General features: G+C 43.3%; 1 protein-coding gene across 3 annotated transcripts; it reads left to right on the forward strand.

Annotated features, from left to right (window-relative positions):
• Nucleotides 1-517: 517 nt before the first annotated feature.
• On the forward strand, nucleotides 518-17,542 carry shprh (SNF2 histone linker PHD RING helicase). Of its 3 annotated transcripts, none has more exons than XM_086050154.1 (29): nucleotides 518-662; nucleotides 1,558-2,092; nucleotides 2,511-2,640; nucleotides 2,892-3,113; nucleotides 3,854-3,932; nucleotides 4,433-4,583; nucleotides 4,678-4,780; nucleotides 4,887-5,146; nucleotides 5,479-5,997; nucleotides 6,722-7,052; nucleotides 7,890-8,053; nucleotides 8,346-8,602; nucleotides 9,706-9,827; nucleotides 9,966-10,054; nucleotides 10,485-10,577; nucleotides 10,668-10,775; nucleotides 11,523-11,665; nucleotides 11,737-11,910; nucleotides 12,678-12,740; nucleotides 12,816-13,041; nucleotides 13,108-13,245; nucleotides 13,908-14,009; nucleotides 14,081-14,152; nucleotides 14,227-14,415; nucleotides 15,181-15,273; nucleotides 15,381-15,467; nucleotides 15,823-16,001; nucleotides 16,280-16,360; nucleotides 17,214-17,542. In XM_086050154.1, the coding sequence occupies exons 2-29, from the start codon at nucleotides 1,568-1,570 to the stop codon at nucleotides 17,311-17,313; spliced, it is 4,800 nt and encodes a 1,599-aa protein (XP_085906280.1). In that variant the 5' UTR covers nucleotides 518-662; nucleotides 1,558-1,567; the 3' UTR covers nucleotides 17,314-17,542. The 3 variants fall into 3 exon arrangements, with proteins under 3 accessions (XP_085906280.1, XP_085906281.1, XP_085906282.1); XM_086050155.1 differs by having other exon boundaries at nucleotides 2,895-3,113; XM_086050156.1 differs by lacking the exons at nucleotides 15,381-15,467; nucleotides 15,823-16,001; nucleotides 16,280-16,360; nucleotides 17,214-17,542 and having other exon boundaries at nucleotides 15,104-15,249.
• Nucleotides 17,543-18,434: the final 892 nt, after the last annotated feature.

The following is an 18,434-nucleotide window of genomic DNA, read 5'->3' on the forward strand; positions in this document are numbered from 1 at the left end:
TTTGCTACTTCCGCTTGAAAACATGGATTTGCATATAAGATTGTATAGTTTTTGCTATTCCTACGGTTATATTTAACTTTTCGCAACCCCAGGAATAGTAAATGACATGTGCGATGTCTTACGAAGTAAACTAGATTGTTATTAAATAACGCTGAACTTCTGCCATGCACTTTCGACTTTGGCACTTCCACTACGTCTGAATTGAACGATTCTAGGCTACAGCAAATAAATTGTTGAATTACTATTTTCCTGGCAGTTTATTTCAAAATACAATCGTATTTGCTATTTTTTACACGTTTCAGAAGCGTAGGGAACGTAATCAACAAGCGACAGCACAACGTAAAAGTAAACAATAATAGTAATAATAAAAACTCATCAGTACACCGCATATATTTCGAATGTCACACGACACATAAGTTATATTCACATTATATCATAACCTCAATTATAGTAAAAAAAATACAGTACAGTATTTGTTGGCTGGCGCTGAAGTGTGTCGTCACATCCGTGGTAAAAAACATGGCGACCAGTAACAACAATAATAGCTCAGTTCAATAAAGAGTGATTTGTATTTTTCTCTGCTTAATAATGGGGTTTTGGTGACATAACATCGTTTCACGTACGGCGATTAACGACCGAGTTCGTTGTGGGCGTTCCAAACTGTAAATATCCTCTTCCTTTTTTCACCATGAACGTCTCAATACGTAATCATACTTCGTGATTGTCTTTTAAGTAACCTCGTAGCCTAACGCCACAGATTAGTGTCATTTCAATTAACTTCATAATAGGAAATTTGATTTGTTATCCAACAATTTTTTTTTTGCTTTGTCAACTAGTTTTTTCCCTTGTCGATAATTAAACAACAATTACAAATCAATTACAAACGAAAAATGTTTAAGGCCATATCGGCCAGCCCTACGATCAACAGAGCCAATGTTAGTCAGCATCCCTCCGAAAAACACTACATTTCTTTGTCACGTTTTTAATGAAGAAAAATAGTCACTGTAGATATAAAATCAGAGTAAAATACAATGTAAATAATTAAACAGTTTTCGTAAAGTGTAATAAACTCAAAGTCACATACGCTTTAGTGCATTCACGTGATCATGTGTCTTTAAAGGGGCAAGGCCTTGTGAATGTCAGATTGGCTGGTGTTTGTGTCTCCACTGTGCTTCTTGCAAGTGTTCTCATTTCGTATTTGGGTTTATTGTTCACACCATTCGATGGTTACTCGAGGGTCTACTATATTAGTGTTTCTCAACCTTTACTGAGCCAAGGCACATATTTCACATCAGAAAAAATCTTATGGCAAACCACTTAGCTGTACAGGGTGATTACCGTATGTACCTTCTGTCATCTAGTGGGAGAAAATGTTATTGTTTTGCCTGTTACTATACGTGGTTGGCATAAATAAATTAACGAAACTTTTTTTTTTTTAATTAGGAAACATATTTGTAATCAAAATGATTGACTTTGGACAATTTCCCGCAGCATACCTGATGATCTCTCACGGCACACCGGTTGAGAATCACTGTACTCAATGATATTTCTTTTTAGAGTTGCAACTATGAGTACTCGCAGAAAGAAGGCCACCCCAGTGAGGGTGGACGAGGAGGCGAAAAAGAGGTTGAACTGGAACATGCTAGAAGATCGGAGGAATGAGGATATCCAGGTGATGCCATCTTGCTCCTCCCTTCCTGCGTACCCGTCTTTGGACGTTTCCTTGAACGTCCTGCCACGGCAGCCCGCTCCCGAGGAACTCCCCGGAACATCGTCAGACTCCGCCTCCGCCTCCGTGGCACTCACCGTGCTGCCCATTGCCCAGCTCAGCAACATCTGGAAGGCGCTCATCGGAGAGTTCCACGTCCGGCCGGTCAGTCTGCCGTTGGACTGTCGACACAGGGCGTTTGAGATTTGCAAGATGGTGGATCGGCTTTGTGTCAGCTTCGGGAGAACCGAAGATTCCGACCCGGATGGCGACACCTGCGCCGCAGAGTGCAGCCTCGCTTGCATCCTGCTAGAGGACCTGGACTGGCTCCAGAAGAGAAGGGTGCTACAGCTCTGTCACCAAAAAGAAGAGGAGTCCTTTAAGGTATGAGCAGTGTTTACAAAGAAAGAATTGCCACCTTTTCAATGGCTGTTTGGAACCACTTCCTGTCAAAACTATGTACTGCCACATATTTTCATATTAACATATTAAGTTTTTCATTTTGTAGAGCTGTTTGAATGTGTTCGAAGTGCAAGGGTAGCAGCCAACCTCCGGGGGCAATCCCACGCGTGTTGCATGCACAAAAAAATCCAGATGCATGAATCTGTGGGCATGCCGGATTCCAAGCACATTCCTTTAGTACATCTCAATCAATGTGGAAATGTCCACGCTCCATATAAATATGCTAATATGCAGGCTGGGGAGACTGCCTCATGATTTGGATGCAGGGAATGAATATGAGGGTCTACCATACTGTCTGTACAAAGCTAGTGTTTGCTTTTTTTTTTTTTTTTCCCGTAAGGTCGGTATTTACCTGCTGGAAAGTGGCCTTGGCAAGCCAGAGTTCCTCAGTGAAGGAAACGCTCGCATGAAGAAAGCCAATCAGCTTATGCAGAAGATAATGGAGTTTTTCTACGACTTCATCATTCCCGGTTAGTGAACTCATCGACCCCAACGGGGGGGGGTGTTTATTGTCTCAGTCTCGATCTGTCCGTACCTGTCATGCGCACACTGACAACGATTCTTCTCGTGTTGTCTGTGAATTAAAGTCAGTACCGGTAGTTGAGTTTTCGTGGGGGAAAAAAAAAAGTTGGCAACACTGACTGTGCGTTTGTATAAAATGCAATATTAGCCCAGCGCAGTCATTTCACGTCTTGACATCCCTGCCGTGTTTTTCTGCCAGAAGTGGTGGACAACGAGGAGGGGGAATGCGACACAGACCTGGAGAGGCAGAACGTGGAGGAGCTCTATGACTACGTCAGACGCGTGCATCAAACCGACGGCCGACGGGAAGGGACGTCTGACGTCCAGCACCAAGCTCTGCTCCCGGTGCTCCGCCCCTATCAGAGCCAGGCTGTCAACTGGATGCTGATGCGGGAGAAATTCAGGAATACTGCCCTGAAAGGTAGATTGAGAAATAGAATGCCACTTCTCTCCTAATGCGGTACTACAAAATAGCTTCTTCCATTGGTGCTCAAAAGTATCACTGAATTCAAAGCAAACAAAGTAAAATTGATTTAAATCACGAACCACAGTCAAAGCATTAGCATGAAGGAAAATGTCATCAACCGGTTAAGAAAATGAAAGGAGAGTCAAATTAAAGTACAATTGTGTTTGATTTCAATTTGAAGTATAAATCATTTGTAGTTAATGACGAAAAAGTGATTGTTTTTCGTCGTCCCATAACAGTCTGAAATAGCGGCCCGCGTTAGCACAAATCCGTCAGGCTTCTGCTAGAAAGCAAAAAGGAATGTGAAGAAAAGCCCGCTAGACCATCCGAACTTCACTTGAAGCACTTTAATTGGTAGAAGTTGCTCCCACTTAAGAATAGTTGGAATGCGATTGGTTAATCCTAAACACCGCCCCAATCCAGTTATAAGTGGGTATTGAACCTGAATTTGAGTTGAACAGGACATAGGTCACATTAATGGTTGCAACCTTTTTTTTTTTTTTTTTTTTAAATTGATTTCTCTTGGTCTCATTTCTTTTCTACCACAAAAAAACCTGCCATTTGAAGACGGCTGTGTAGACTTTTTACATCTGTTGTCTTCACCACTGAACTCAGTAAAGGCAACTTACTGTATGCCTACATTTGTGGGGTGTGGTCATGGCTAATGAGATCCCTCCCCCTCCCATCTTTTTCAGAACAATCGCTGCATTTCTTGTGGCGGGAGTTGGTCACTTTGTGCGGAAAGAAATTGTTCTACAACCCTTTTACCGGCTGGTGAGCAACTCATCTTACCTGACCACACACACATATATTGTTCGTGTGATACTTGACACAATTTTTCCCCATAGGAAATAAATGGTAAATGGCGAGCACTTAAATAGCGCTTTATCTACAACTTTTCTACAGTTTTTCATCAGTGCTACTGGGGTGCCACAAAAATTGAAATGCGGACAAAACACATGCATATGTGCAAATTATGTGCTCTGTATATTTCATTTGTCATAATGGATTACTCAATGTATGTATAAAAGAGCTACCATCTTCACCCAACTCCAAAGGGTTTGAAGCAAATAACAAAAATAAACACATACTTAGATTTTGGTCCCAGTGCAAAGGGCACTCTTTCTTGCATTAAAAATGCCCACTCAAGGATGGCACAAAACTGCTGAACAGCAAAACTGTTGAATGAAAGTCATTTTTCAACTTTGCGATTTTGATTTGAATTCAATGAATTGTCCAGTCCTACTTTTGAGAATTTCATTCATTACTCTCAGTTTAATCCGTGAGTTTCCCCTCGCCGGCGTGGAGCGGCCTGGCGGCATCCTGGCTGACGAGATGGGCCTCGGCAAGACGGTGGAGGTTCTGGCTCTGATTTTGTCTCACGGCCGACAGGACCTGGAGCAGGAGGCCCTCACCTTGCCTGTGGTGAGGACCGCCATTTACACATGACTATTATACAACAAATGCGCAATAATCTACAGTGTAATTGTTTTGTTTTTTTTGTGTTTTTTTTTGTTAGGGAACATCTGTGAATTATTTTGTTCCCTCGCCTCCGCTTGAGCGCAATAAAGTTATCCACCTCAAGCCCGAAGTGCAGCCCAAACTAAAAATATCTCACCCGGGTATGCGATTCTGCCTCAAGACATTGAATCATAAAGTGCTCACCGGAATGCTTTGCAGCCACTTCATTTTATTTGAGTTGACTTCATAATTGTCCATTGCGTGCAGCCGTCCGTGTGATGCTACTCACCGCCATCAGGGAAATGCGCTCGGGCAAAGGGGCCTCCGTCAACGCCGTGTTCACATACATCCGCGCCACCTACGGCTACGACCTACTGAAGAACCGCAGCCACATCAAGAAGACATTGGCCAAGTTGACGGACGAGGGACTGGTGGAGAGGGTGAAGGGTCGAGGCCTGGCAGGGTCCTTCCGCTTGGGCAAGAAGTACAAGGATGTCAAGAAGACACTTGCTGCAGTGCCCAAATCTGTAAGCACAAAAAAACCAAAAAAACAAAACTATTGTTCTTAGTTTTAGTTGATTTTTGATTACATTACAGTTCCAAGATTTGTTCTTTTTTAATCGCAAAAACATTTTAGCAGTTTGGACATATTATATTTTGTGACAGGATATTGCCTTAGTTTTAGTTGATTTTTGGTTACGATTAATTAGTTACAAAATTTTAATCGCTTGACAGCACTAGTTATAATGCAATCTTAAATATTCTTGTGATGTCTCCCGGCTAAATGATATCTGGGGTGACACTTAAACAGTTGTAAACAATTCATTCCGATCATGACACACATTTTTTTCCCCCCCAGAATCTGAAATACTCTGAGAGCTCGCCCAGGAAGACATTCCAGAGACGCGCGAAGGAGAAGGCCGAAGTTGCTCTCCAAAACTCCATGAGTGAAGATCTCGCCGACAGCAACTTCCCGACACTATCCCATGATGCCAAGGCGGAACGAGACGCCTCGCCAGAATCGCTGGAGCAACCGTGCCGCTCCCGGGACGAACCGGAGCCCGAGCCCCGCGTCCGGGCGTCGGTGGTACCCTTCAACGCAGCCGACTACCGCTTCGAGTGCATCTGCGGCGAGCTGGGCCTGGTGGACTACAAAGCCCGCGTGCAGTGCATGAAGTGCCAGCTGTGGCAGCACGCCCGCTGCGTCAACTACAAGGAGGAGAGCCTTGACACCACGCCTTTCTACTGCCCCCACTGCCTGGTGGCCATGACGCCCGTCTCCACCGGGGCCACGCTCATCATCTCGCCCAGCTCCATCTGCCACCAGTGGGTGGACGAGATCAACCGCCACGTCAGGTCTGCCTCGCTACGCGTGCTGGTGAGAGAGCTTGGTTGGGGCCACACTAGAAACCCAATGAATATCGTATTTTCCGGACTATAAGTCGCGCTTCTTCCTTTTTTTCATAGTTAGGCCGGGGGTGCGACTTATACTCTGGAGCGATTTATGTGTGAAATTATTAACACATTATTACCTGTATATCATTTCACATGTTATTTTAACCCACATAAATAAACATAAAGATAAATCCTAAAAGCTGTTAGAATGCATATAGGATTAACGGTTAAAATCTAATATTGTGTTAAATAAGTAATTAAAATAGTATGATAATGATCAATCAAGTATGATCAATCCATCTATACAAAATAGTGTACCGAGGCGCCGTGCCTGGCCGTGCATGGTACCATCGTAGCTCGGTGGAAATGATGTGTACCAAGCGCACAATTGTATTAATTTGATTTATATGGACACATTTATTTGCGTTACGCGACAGAGACAACTTGGATTCCGAGAGGGGGTGGTGGGGGAGGGCGACTTATACTCCGGAGCGACATATAGTCCGAAAAATACGGTAGTCCAAAATCATTTTAATAGACACCCCTAAAGACCTTGTAAATCAAATCCAGTGATTTGTTCTTACATACATTATATTTGTTCAAAGATGCCATGAGAAATTGTATGTTAGGGCGGGCCTGCTCATCTGTGCTTGCATTTTTTATTCCCGTTGTCGCTGGTTTGGTTTTCATCATCTCCTCTCTGCCAGGTGTACCAGGGCGTGAAGAAGCACGGCTTCATCCAGCCGCGCTTGCTGGCCGAGCAGGACGTGGTCATCACCACCTATGACGTGCTGCGCTCGGAGCTCAACTACGTGGATATCCCGCACAGCAACAGTCGCGACGGCCGCCGCTTCCGCAACCAGAAGCGATACATGGCCGTGCCCAGCCCGCTGGTGGCCGTGGAGTGGTGGCGCGTGTGTCTGGACGAGGCGCAGATGGTGGAGTGTCCCACCGCCAAAGCGGCCGAGATGGCGCTACGCCTCGCTTCGGTCAACCGATGGTGCGTCAGCGGCACGCCGGTGCAGAGAGGCTTGGAGGGTAAGAAAAATTGCGACATATCAAAGCAAAATTGGGTTTGAAGAGGAAGTCAACCCAAACATATTTTTTTCCAGAATGTGTTCTGTGCAGGCCTGATAAATATCGCGTGTGTGTAATAAGAGTTAATCCACCTGTTTTTAGCCATCTCTGGGGGCGGCCATTTTGTCACTTCTGTCGGCTGAAAATTACATCGCAACTGCTCAGGGCTCAGGTAACGTCCAATCATGACTGACCGGTTTTCTGAAGCTCAGCCGTGATTGTTCATTACCTGAGCCCTGAGCAGCTGTGATGTCATTTTCAGTCGACAGAAGTGACCAAATGGCCGCCCCCTGAGATGGCTAAAAATGGATGGATTTTGCTGCTTAACTCATATTCCACAAATGCAATATTCATCAGAATGCCGTGTTTCAACCAGTGGGCCTGCTGGGAACATATCCTTGAAAAAAATATGTTTGGGTTGACTTCCGCTTTTAGTCATCATTTTTATGCCAATCATCAGCTGCTTTTAGATTTTAGCAACATGCTAATTATTTTGCCATTTGGTAAGATGAATGTGTGTGTGTGCATTTACTATAACTTAAATAAAAGAGTAAAAGTACTCACCCATGGTCATGCTAGTCATCACTCATCAGCCAATTTAGCTTTTAGCATCATGCTATTTATGTTATCATCTGCTTGGGTGAATTAGTACAGTGTGTGTATGCTGGTGTAATGAAACTAAATTGAGTAAAAGTAGTCTAAAGATGTTTTGGGGCAATCTCATTTAAATGCTATTCATTTGCCTTGAGCCTTTTAACAAAAAGCCGGCCTTGCTAACCTTCGCCTCTGTCACTGCAGACCTCTACGGCCTGGTTCTCTTTTTGGGCGTCGATCCGTACTGGGTGAAGCACTGGTGGGACCAGTTGCTTTATAGGCCCTATCGCCGCGGCAACACGGAGCCTCTCTACAGCGTGGTGGCTCAGCTGCTGTGGCGCTCAGCTAAGAAGGACGTCATCGATCAGGTCAGATTTTCAAAAATGATCTTGAATAGATGTGGATAGTGAAGTAGATCGTTTTTATCGATAGATGAATCATTTCAAGATTGAAAATGACAGGTCCCAACTACAATTCACCAATACTTTTGAAGAAGTTACCTGGCTTGTGTGATAGTGATTCAAGTAAAGAACTTTTTGATGAGCAAATAATTCGTTAAAAAAAAAAAGAGTGAACCGATAAAACTATGGTGTTAAATGCAATTTGAAAACTCAGACCTAACGTACAATTCAGAGTCTCTTTTGTTCTTTTGTTCAATAGATCCAAATCCCTCCTCAGACGGAGGAGGTGCACTGGTTACGGTTCTCCCCGGTGGAGGGCCACTTCTACCACCGACAGCACGAGGTGTGCTCGCAGGACGCCCTGCTCAAGCTGCGCAAGCTCTCCGACTGGAGCCTGAAGCTGGGCAGCCTGGACCGCCGCACGGTGGCCACCATCCTGTGCCCGCTGCTGCGGCTGCGCCAGGCCTGCTGCCACCCGCAGGCGGTTCGTGGCGAGTTCCTACCCCTGCAGAAGAGGTGAGCCAAAAAGGACGCTCCGGTTACGTTAGATCCCGAGCGCAGGAAATCCTCACTAACCAACAGCATCCCTGCAAAAAAAAAAAAGAAAAGAAAAAATACTCACATACCGGTCGGAATCGCTGACGGAAGCCCGTTTAAAATCAGAGGCGGACCGGTACTAGTCCCACCCCCCGCTCGGGAGAAAAAAAGGCGAATGATGGATGACGGAACGGTGCCCATGCTGCAGACGGACGACGAATAACGGACGCTCAATTTTTAGTCACATGCCAAGCTGTGGTTAGAGTACATAAATTAAAAAAAACATTGTCAATCATCCGTCATTTGTCTTATTATTTTGGCCGATGTTTGAAGGGCCGCAATCGGCCGATTTAATCGGTTGGCCGATTAATCGGCCGGGGCCCTAGTTGAGGGTCATTATTTTCATCTTCATAAAATGTTAATTTCTAGTCATAATAAAGTAAAAATGGGCATAAAGTGTCCCACAAAAAATAATTGGCCGAATTTTACAATTTTAAAACATCAACTAATTAATTGGTTGGGCCCTTACCTAAAACATTTAAATATAATCTCAAATTATTATTACAACATTATGATTAAAAGTAAATTTCTTACAGATTATCCGATTTAGAAAAAAATGCTCCGGACGTCTGATGATGCTGTTGCCGCTTTGCAACCCATGAAATGACCAATGACTACTTTCCTATAAGCCAGTTTATTGTGTTTTGCATCAGTGATACACATAGATACTCTCACAAAACTGCAATTTCTCAAGATAGTACATACCTTAATATTATACGCACCCTGAAAATACCCTTTCAAAAACAGATTTTTCTTTACACATGTTTTCTGGGTTTGGTTGCGTCACATTCGCAAGATGAGCCCGAGCAGTTCATCTTCCACAAGCTGTGTTTAGACACATCGAACGTATTTATTGCAAAGACAATTTTGGACTTGCTGTTAATACAGAAAACGTGCAAACATTTTTAGGGTTAGTCGTGTCATTTAGCCACATTATTTTCGCTATTCATGGGATTTAGTCTCTCAGGGATTACGGTGTTCTAAAGTTGACCAGGAGTGTTTTTGGGATTGCTTCTTGACAGCACCATGACGATGGAGGAGCTGCTCAAGTCCCTGCAGAAGAAATGTCGAGTGGAGTGCGAAGAGGCCCACAGACAATTGGTGTGTGCTCTCAACGGTCTGGCCGGAATCCACATCATCCGAGGTATGACATGGAACACGCATGGGAATCGCTTCCAAGCTCGCCTTCTGTCGGCCTTTTGCTTTGCGGCAATAGAGCGAGCGCCTTTGTACGTCTCATTACTCACGTATTGAGCTTTGAATTACAATGGCGCCTTTGCAGATGAGTTTGAGCAGGCGGCCGAGATGTACAGAGAAGTGCTGCGCTCATCAGAGGAGCACAAAGGGCGGCTGAAAACGGATTCATTGCAGGTAGACAACTCAACGCCATCTGCGTCTTCTTGGCGGCATTTTCAATTTGCATATGAAGAGTCGCATTCGCAAAACAACCACACAAAATCGGAGGCCAGTTTGTATGCCTGGATGGGAAAAAAAAAAAAAAATCTGGGTGGTGTACCACGTGAGCCATTTAATTTTTTTATTATCTTCAATTATTTTTGGAATGTTTTTTGATGAACCGATTTGATTTAATTTACATTTAGATTTCATTGCCCCTCCATCGACATCACTGCAATTTTTTTTTTTAACTGATATGCAGTTTTTATTTTATTAGGTCATTTTTTAATGATTATTTTATGCATAATTATGTATTTTGTTTTTCAGTTTTTATTCTGCGTCCGGTCCTTGGCTGAGGCAAAATCAAAATCCCAACAACTAAAACCCTTTTTTTTTTTTTTGACAGAGACTTCACGCTACTCACAATCTGATGGAGCTGCTAAACGCAAAGCATCCCGGGATCCCTCCCACCCTGCGAGACGACCGCCTCAGCGAGGAGGTTGCTCCCAACGCTTCCGTTTCAACCGCTGAAAATTTGGCGTTGCGAAAATGCGCTTTTCATTTTTGCCTGTTTTTTCGCCCCGGTCAGGCCGAGCAACTGCGCCAGCACTACATGACCAAATATGACTCTGAGGTGGCCGACGCCCACCAAGCCCTACAGCCCGTCTTACAGAACATCAAAGAGCTGAAGCGCAAAGTGAGCAGTTAGGCACAAAGACCCTATCGAAACATAACCTGTAGTTAATATTATCCCCTTCCCAAACGCTGTACAAAAACTCAATAAAACGGCCTGGAAACGTATTAAAACACACCTGTTAAATTATTCTTGAACACCTGTTCTCACTTGTGCCGTTCTCCAAATATGAGACAAAGCGTGCTTTCTTAAATCTTTGAATTTGTCACTCTAAAGTCAAGTTTACGATACAACAAAAGAGAATTAAACATTAAACACCAAACTGTTCAATTTCATCTGACAAACATCAGCTAGCTTAATGCTAACTTATATAATAATAAGTGAATAAGCTGAGCTAATAATAAACGCCATAGACAGGCTTATGGAAATGTAAAATGTTTTAAAAATATTACATTTAAAATGAAAAAAAAAAGTCGATTCATAATATTTACATTTGAAACCACATTGAAGAATAATTACGTTTGAACATATTGGTAAAATGTCAACTAAATGCTAAAAACAGCATTTTTTTTCCCCCATAATGCCACGGGGTATTGCATTGTGGGAAACTGTTCTTCGCATTTCACATACATTTTACAAATCGGCTCGACCTTCAAACGACTTTACCAAAAACGTTTGAGCGCCTTTATCAATTCGCTGGAACGACTTTCCGGGATGCTTGAATGACATAGCCCGGTCAAAAGTGTTTACCCCACTCTGTACCTTTGTGCTGAACGTGTCACATTTTGCTTCTCCGCTCTACTTGTCTAGGTCAACCTGAAGTCCCCCTGGTGGCTTGAAGTCATCCAGCGGGCGGTCCGTTGCTCCACCGACGACGACCTGGTGGGCCGCGTCAAGAACGAGCTGACGTCCACCTACAAACAGCAAGATCACAAGCTCTGCATGGCCGACAAGTAAACTTTTCCAATGAGCACAACCGATACACTCGTTGGAGCGTTTTGGCCGATGTCGATTTCCCCCGCAGGTTTCGTGACGGCCGCGGTCTGCTGTTCCTGCTCACAACGCAGATGGAAGACCTGATGAAGTCGCAGAAGATCGTCCAGGAGGCTGTGAAGAGCCTGGAGGGTCCGGCGTCCAAGAAGGTGATTGACGAGGCCATCGTCTGCCACCTAAGGCCCATGCGACTGCGGCTAAATAAGTGAGGCTCGCTCCTTTTCCTACTTGAATGGATTTTATTTACTATATTGACAACGAATGTGATATTTTTTTGTTTGATCAAAGTTACAATTTTCTATCAAGTAGAGCATTTCAATTGATTGATCCATCCATTTAACGTCATTTTATTTGATATTAAATATGGAGCCCGACCCATTAATTGGCCAGCCAATTAATCGGCTGATATTAACTCTTATAAAATCGTCAAAAAAATCGGACAATTAAAAAAAAAAAAAAAATTATATATGTATATATGTATGTTTTACAGATGATTTTTTTTTTTTTACACATCAACACACATATTTTTGTTGTTATAAGCGTTAAGGAACGAACATTTTTTTTGCTTTATTCTTTAAAGCGGAAGTCAACCCAAACATATTTTTTTCAAGAATTTGCTCCCAGCAGGCCCACTAGTTGAAACGCGGCATTCTGATTAATTTTGCGTTTGTGGAATATAAGTTAAGCAGCAAAATGCACTCGTTTCTAGCCATCTCTGGGGGCGGCCATTTTGTCCTCTGTCGACTGAAAATGACATCACTACTGCTCACAACGACCAGTCGCGGCTGACCTGTTTTCTGAATCCGAGCCGTCATTGGTCGTTGTGAGCAGTTGTGATGTCATTTTCAGTCGACAGAAGACTAAATGAAATTTTGAGGAAATTGAAATCAAATATGCGAAATCCCATTTGACATGTTCAGATGTTGTTTTTCGATTCTTTTCCTGTAAGACATTGTCCTTTCGTACCCTCAGATGCGTGTTTTGCAAAGCCGATGAGCTTTTTACCGACTACGAATCCAAACTCTTCTCGCACACGTAAGTAAACGCACTTTTGCACCCCCGTCGCGCACTCTGAATCCACGACGGCCAAACGGAGCCCGTGCCCGACAGGGTGAAAGGCCAGACGGCCATCTTTGAGGAAATGATCGAAGACGAGGAGGGCCTGGTGGACGACCGCCTGCCCACCACCAGCCGGGGCCTGTGGGCCGCCAGCGAGACGGAACGCGCCCTCAAGGCCGTCCTGACCTTCGCCAAGGCCAAGCGCGTGGACGGCGAGCTGGTGGAGGAGGGCAACGCCTTCATGGAGCTCTTTGAGACTTGGAAGAAGGAGTACAAGGTTGGCACCTGATTGTGTTCCTTCGGAGTTAGGGATTCGTACCACTCGGCCCTCTCCCCGCGTCAGGTGCTGCACGAGTACTGGATGGTTCTGCGGAACCACGTGTCCGCCATCGACGAGCTGGGAATGGCCACCGAGAGGCTCCGCGTGCGTCTCCCCGACGAGCCGAAGCCAAAACTGTTGCACATCATCGAGCCGCACGAGGTGAGTCGTCCTGCCTTCTTCTGCGCGTGTGTATTTGTACATTTTTGGGGTGGAATGTAATAAATTCTCTTTCCAAAATTCTAAAATAATAATAATAAAATGAACTTCTTTATTTGATTTGAAATATAAAATGTCAAATCAAATGGTGAAAAAAAAGCTTAATTAACAATTTTTAAAAACCCGACATTTTCTAAAAAAAAAATCATCTGGAAAAAATATACATGCTTATTTAAATTTAGACAACAAACATTTTGTAAAATAAGAATACGGTAAGGTTTGTTGTTTTAAATAAAGAGTGAGATGCCTAAAAAACAAATAATAGTGTTAAAAAAAATATAACTTCATTAACTCATTCACTACCAGGCATTTTCAGACCCTCTTTTACCCTAACATTTGAAAACATTTGAAAAAAATATATAAATAAGTTCCCTATATTGAATGGCTGGACTGTAAATAAACAAGTAAATTCGTCAATGGCAGTGAATGAGTTAAAAACATTTTTAAGAATAACATTAATAAGATGTATATTTATTTTGAAATATTACAGTAAAAGGCTTTTAAAAACGTCGTTCGAAAAAAATATTATTTTCTGTATGTAATGCAAAGGCAAAAAAAAAAAAGCTGACATCTCTTTAAAACTGTGTCCGACGTGACCTTCGCAGGTGGAGCAGAACCGAGTGAAGCTTCTCAACGACCAAGCGGTGGCCAAGTCTCAGCTGCAAAAGAAGCTGGGACAGTTTTTATACCTGACAAACCTGGAGAAGGTACTTCCCCCTTTTATAGCCCCCCTCCTCCCATCCGCACAATGACGGTGGCCAATCTTCTCCATTTTTAGTCGCAGGACAAGTCCACTGGCGGCCTGAACCCGGAACCGTGTCCCATTTGTGCTCGGCCACTCGGACAGGAGGTGAGCGTTTTTTGTTGGACGCTTGTTTTTGCTATTTTTGCTCACATGCTATTTGTTTTTCTTTTATTTGCCAGTGGGCGGTGCTGACGTGCGGCCACTGTTTCTGCAACCAGTGCATCGCCATCATCCTTGAGCAGTATAGCGTGGGCTCGCGGCGACGCGCCATCAACTGCGCCATCTGCAGGCAGACCACGTCTCACACCGAAATCTCTTACGTGTTCACCGCGCAGGCGTCCAGCCAGGACCAGGACGTCCCAGTTAAGGTTGGTCAGCGAAATGCGTTAGCACAGTTAGTGGGTCAACGTGCGAAATACAATTAGACGCCTCAGTTTTCCTGTCCGCAAAAAAAAAATATATATCAACTGTAATCATCGAGAGTTTTCTGCTAAGCTAATTTGGGATAAAGCAAAACAGCAGCAGCTACCGAGGCACAGTTGTAAATTCAGTATTAAATTTGAAAAAATATTGTATGCATATGTATTGTCTAAATGTGTTTTTCAAAAATGATTTTGTTCCGAAATAATTCCGAAAAAACATTTTTTAAAGTTACAATCTTAAAAAATAATGATACAATTTTTCCCCCCCAATTTTTTTTTTCAGATTGATTATTTGACATTAATATAAAATAAAAAAATTAATAAAGAATGAACTAAAATAGCTCTTCTTGAAAATAAATAAATAAATAAATGCAGCGGACCCGTACTAATAGCAAAAATTTGTGTATAATTGATCCTCATTAAATTGCATTGGGAAACAAAAACAAAGCAACAAAAGAAGTATTTTTTTCCTTAAAGCCCCCCAAATTCTTCAAAAAAAATCAAAACGCTGATAAACATTGAATATGTGTTTCCCAATTTGGCTATTGGCTGTTCTGCGTCCCTCAGTCCATCGGCACTGTTGTTCAAATGCACACTGAGTTAACGTCTGAGCCCGTTTTGACTTTTTTGCTAGCCAAAATAGCAGCACCTACCGAGGCACGCAGCGGCAGTCCCTCGGCTTAACTGCCTCCCCTCCTGCGTCCCTCCCAGGGGAGCCACTCGACCAAGGTGGAGGCGGTGGTGAGAACCCTGAAAAAGATCCAAGTCAGCGACCCGGGCGCCAAGTGCTTGGTCTTCTCTACGGTAACACGTCGTCACCCACGCCGGCTTTTGAACCGTCACAATCCTCCCGAATGAATTGTCACGCATGACCCGACTCATCTGCGTCGTCTCTCCCTTTCCTCTTACAGTGGCAGAGCGTCCTGGACATCATCGCCAAAGCTCTCTTTGACAACAACATGGAGTTCTCGCAAATCAACGGAATCCAAAAATTCCAGGTTCGTACACTCTTTGTATTGCTGTTTGATTGTGGATTGAAAAGCAAAGAAAGTAGCTTACTGAAAATGACTCAGAAATTGGCAACATTTAAACGCATATACAAAACAAAGGCTTTTTAGCCTTTTAAAAGCAAATTCATGAAATAAAACGTAGCTGTCTAAAATTTAAAAAAAACAACATTATTTTAAAAAGGCATTAATAGGTCTTGATATGGGGAAAAAAAGGGTCTTTTTAAAAGATTTTTTTTTTTTTTTTTTTTTAACCCCAGCGTGCTCGACCGAGCGTGCCGTAGACTTTTCCGACTCTATTTTCATGCTTGCGTTGATTCGTGTGGTGCGACTGCGCCGCCCCCAGGAGAACCTGAGCTCGTTCAAGTACGAGAAGAAGATCAACATCCTGCTGCTCCCCTTGCACACGGGCTCCAACGGGCTGAACATCATTGAGGCCACGCACGTGCTGCTGGTGGAGCCCATCCTCAACCCCGCCCACGAGCTGCAGGCCATTGGACGCGTGCACCGAATCGGACAAACCAAGTACGTCATCGCATAGGTCGTAGGTCGTTGTCGCAAAGATGGCGTCAAAGCGACACCGTACTTTTATATTAGACAGGGTTTTTTTTTCATGAGCATAAAAACAGTCAATTGCAAATATGCATACATTTATCTGATGTAAAAGATGTGCCTCGGTTCAGTAAGGTTTGGGAAACACTGATTTACACTCTTTAGAGGTGCGTCGATTAATCGACAGATTCCTCGATTATGAAAATAATGGTGAGTTGCAGGTTTGCCCCTTCTGTCTCCCGTCCCTCCAGGCCGACGTTCGTGCATCGCTTCCTCATCAAGTCCACCATCGAGGAGAGGATGCAGGCTATGCTTAAAACGGCGGAAAAGAGGTGCGAAAGAGAATGGTGAATTTCATCCAGTCAAAGTGAGAACGATGTACGGTGCCGCCTTGACTTAGGAGTGCCCAAACTTTGAAATTGGAAATGTTCAGATACAACCTAGCTTTAAATATGCCACCTCAGTTCAGTTCCATAGCATTGATTTTAGTGACTGAGTGTTTTTTGCGGTACTGGTGCGGCTAGCAACTAGGCCAATATTAGCTTCTGACGTTGGTGAAAACCATGAGCAAAAATATCGTGCTGTCACGGTATTAAAATTATAGCTCTAAAATGCCCTTTTTTAAAAGTAAAAACAGCATTTTCCATGAAACACAATCTATTTAATTTTTAAACGTTCAATGAGAGCTATTAAAAAAAAAAAGAGAACCGATTGTGTCCCAGACAATTAAGTGCATCCTTTAAAATGCACTTATTTTGAAAAATTCGAATAATTTTTGCTTTAGAGACTCAGACATCTGAACAGTTCTTTCGATAAAAATACAAACGGCAACAATGAAAATGTGCTTTTGATGGCAAAATTTTGTATTTAAAAGTATTCACCAGTGGAACAATTTGACATTGGACAAACTTGGAAAAACTACTTGTGCGCTATTTCGTAGTCGTAGTAGTATGTGGTAGTGTGTGCATGTGTGTGGCCACTTTGCCACTTGCTGTCAACTGAAAATGATGTCACAGTTGCTCAGGGCTCAAGTAAATGACCAATCAGCGCAAACAGACGCTAGAACCAGTCCATTAAATCGAAGTTTCACTGTATGATTCAATTGAGTTCGGGTCGGTCAAGGAACAAGTTCAACTGTCGCGTCATGCTAGCACCGTTGAAGTAAATTGTTTTGTGGTCTTGCAGTCACAGCAGGGCCGCCATGAAGCACTCAGAGGCTGCCGTGCTCACCGTGGCCGACCTGGCAGACCTGTTTAGTGAAGAAGACGGCCAACATCTACAGTGAAGACTACCCATGATGCACTGCCCTGGACACTCCTCTTCATTTTGGCACATTCCCACTTTTTCTAGAAATAAAAATATTGTCATTGATGCACATTTGATTACCTGAGTGTACGGTATGCTTGTATTGCTTTGGAGTCATTCATCCCTGTGCTGTTTTCACAACTTCCAGGAAATAAAAGGCAGTTGGGACAACCCGGCGGCGCGCTTGTAAACTCACAGGCAGGAAGGAAGCCTTTGTTTCTGCTCTTGTGCCACTGCAAAAGAAATTAGTGCATTTGACCAGGTTCCTTCTTTTGTTTTTTTTTCGTCATGGGCTTCTTTTTTGGGGAGCGTTTCTGTGAAGCCGGTGTTTTGTTGTGTGTGCTGTCGGGGCAATGAAATCTCAAGATTCCTTCTCTTGGAAACCAATCTTGTAAATTCAAACTTGTAAAAAAAAAAAAAGAAAAGAAAAAAGAAGGCCATTCTGCATGCTCCGCATAGTTGTTTGGCGTCGTTTTGTATTTTCGGCCATTTTTGTTGTGCTTCCTGTTATCAGTCGTTTTATTCCTATAGTGTAAATGATGAGGCGTGACGTTTGTGTCAAAGTAAATGCGCGTGTACCCTGATCCGCAAACGCACATTCGACGATTCACGCGCACTCATGACAAAAGCACACAACATTTAAAAAAAAAACATGTGAAAATCACTAATACTGTATATTTGTGTGAATACTTTTGAGACACAAAAAAGAGGACTCTTTCCTCAAAACAAGGACGCAACAACGCAAACACTACTTTCTCGTTCGAATGAGAAAGTTTCTCATTCGAACGAGAAAGTCTTCACGTTAGTTCCAGAACGTTTCTCGTTTGGATGAGAGGAAGTTGCAAGCTTTGTGTTTTCAAAGTCATTTTGCGCTATTCATTTTTTTTGTATGCTACTTAATAATCATTTTCCTCCATTCTCGCGTTCTCTGCTCCTGTCTGGAAGTGAAGAGTGTGTTTTATGATCTGGTCCAACTGCACACGTGCACTCGAAGCCAGTATCTTTGCTCCCCCAGGGCTTCCCGCAAACCCATAAAGTTTTGTTTTTTTTGTGTGTGTTTTTTTTAAAGTCTGCTATCAACAAAGCGCGATGGCGTACATG

Source organism: Filicampus tigris, chromosome 13 (genome assembly GCF_054856515.1).
Source record: "Filicampus tigris isolate MCC_2025a chromosome 13, RoL_Ftig_1.0, whole genome shotgun sequence".
NCBI classification, from domain to species: domain Eukaryota; kingdom Metazoa; phylum Chordata; class Actinopteri; order Syngnathiformes; family Syngnathidae; genus Filicampus; species Filicampus tigris.

Coding starts and splice junctions, on each gene's coding strand:
- shprh (XM_086050154.1), top strand. CDS start 1,568: ATGAGTACTCGCAGAAAGAAGGCCACCCCAGTGAGGGTGGACGAGGAG. Junction 7,053..7,889: donor GGTGCAGAGAGGCTTGGAGG/GTAAGAAAAATT, acceptor CTGTCACTGCAG/ACCTCTACGGCCTGGTTCTC. Junction 13,042..13,107: donor CTTGGAAGAAGGAGTACAAG/GTTGGCACCTGA, acceptor TCCCCGCGTCAG/GTGCTGCACGAGTACTGGAT.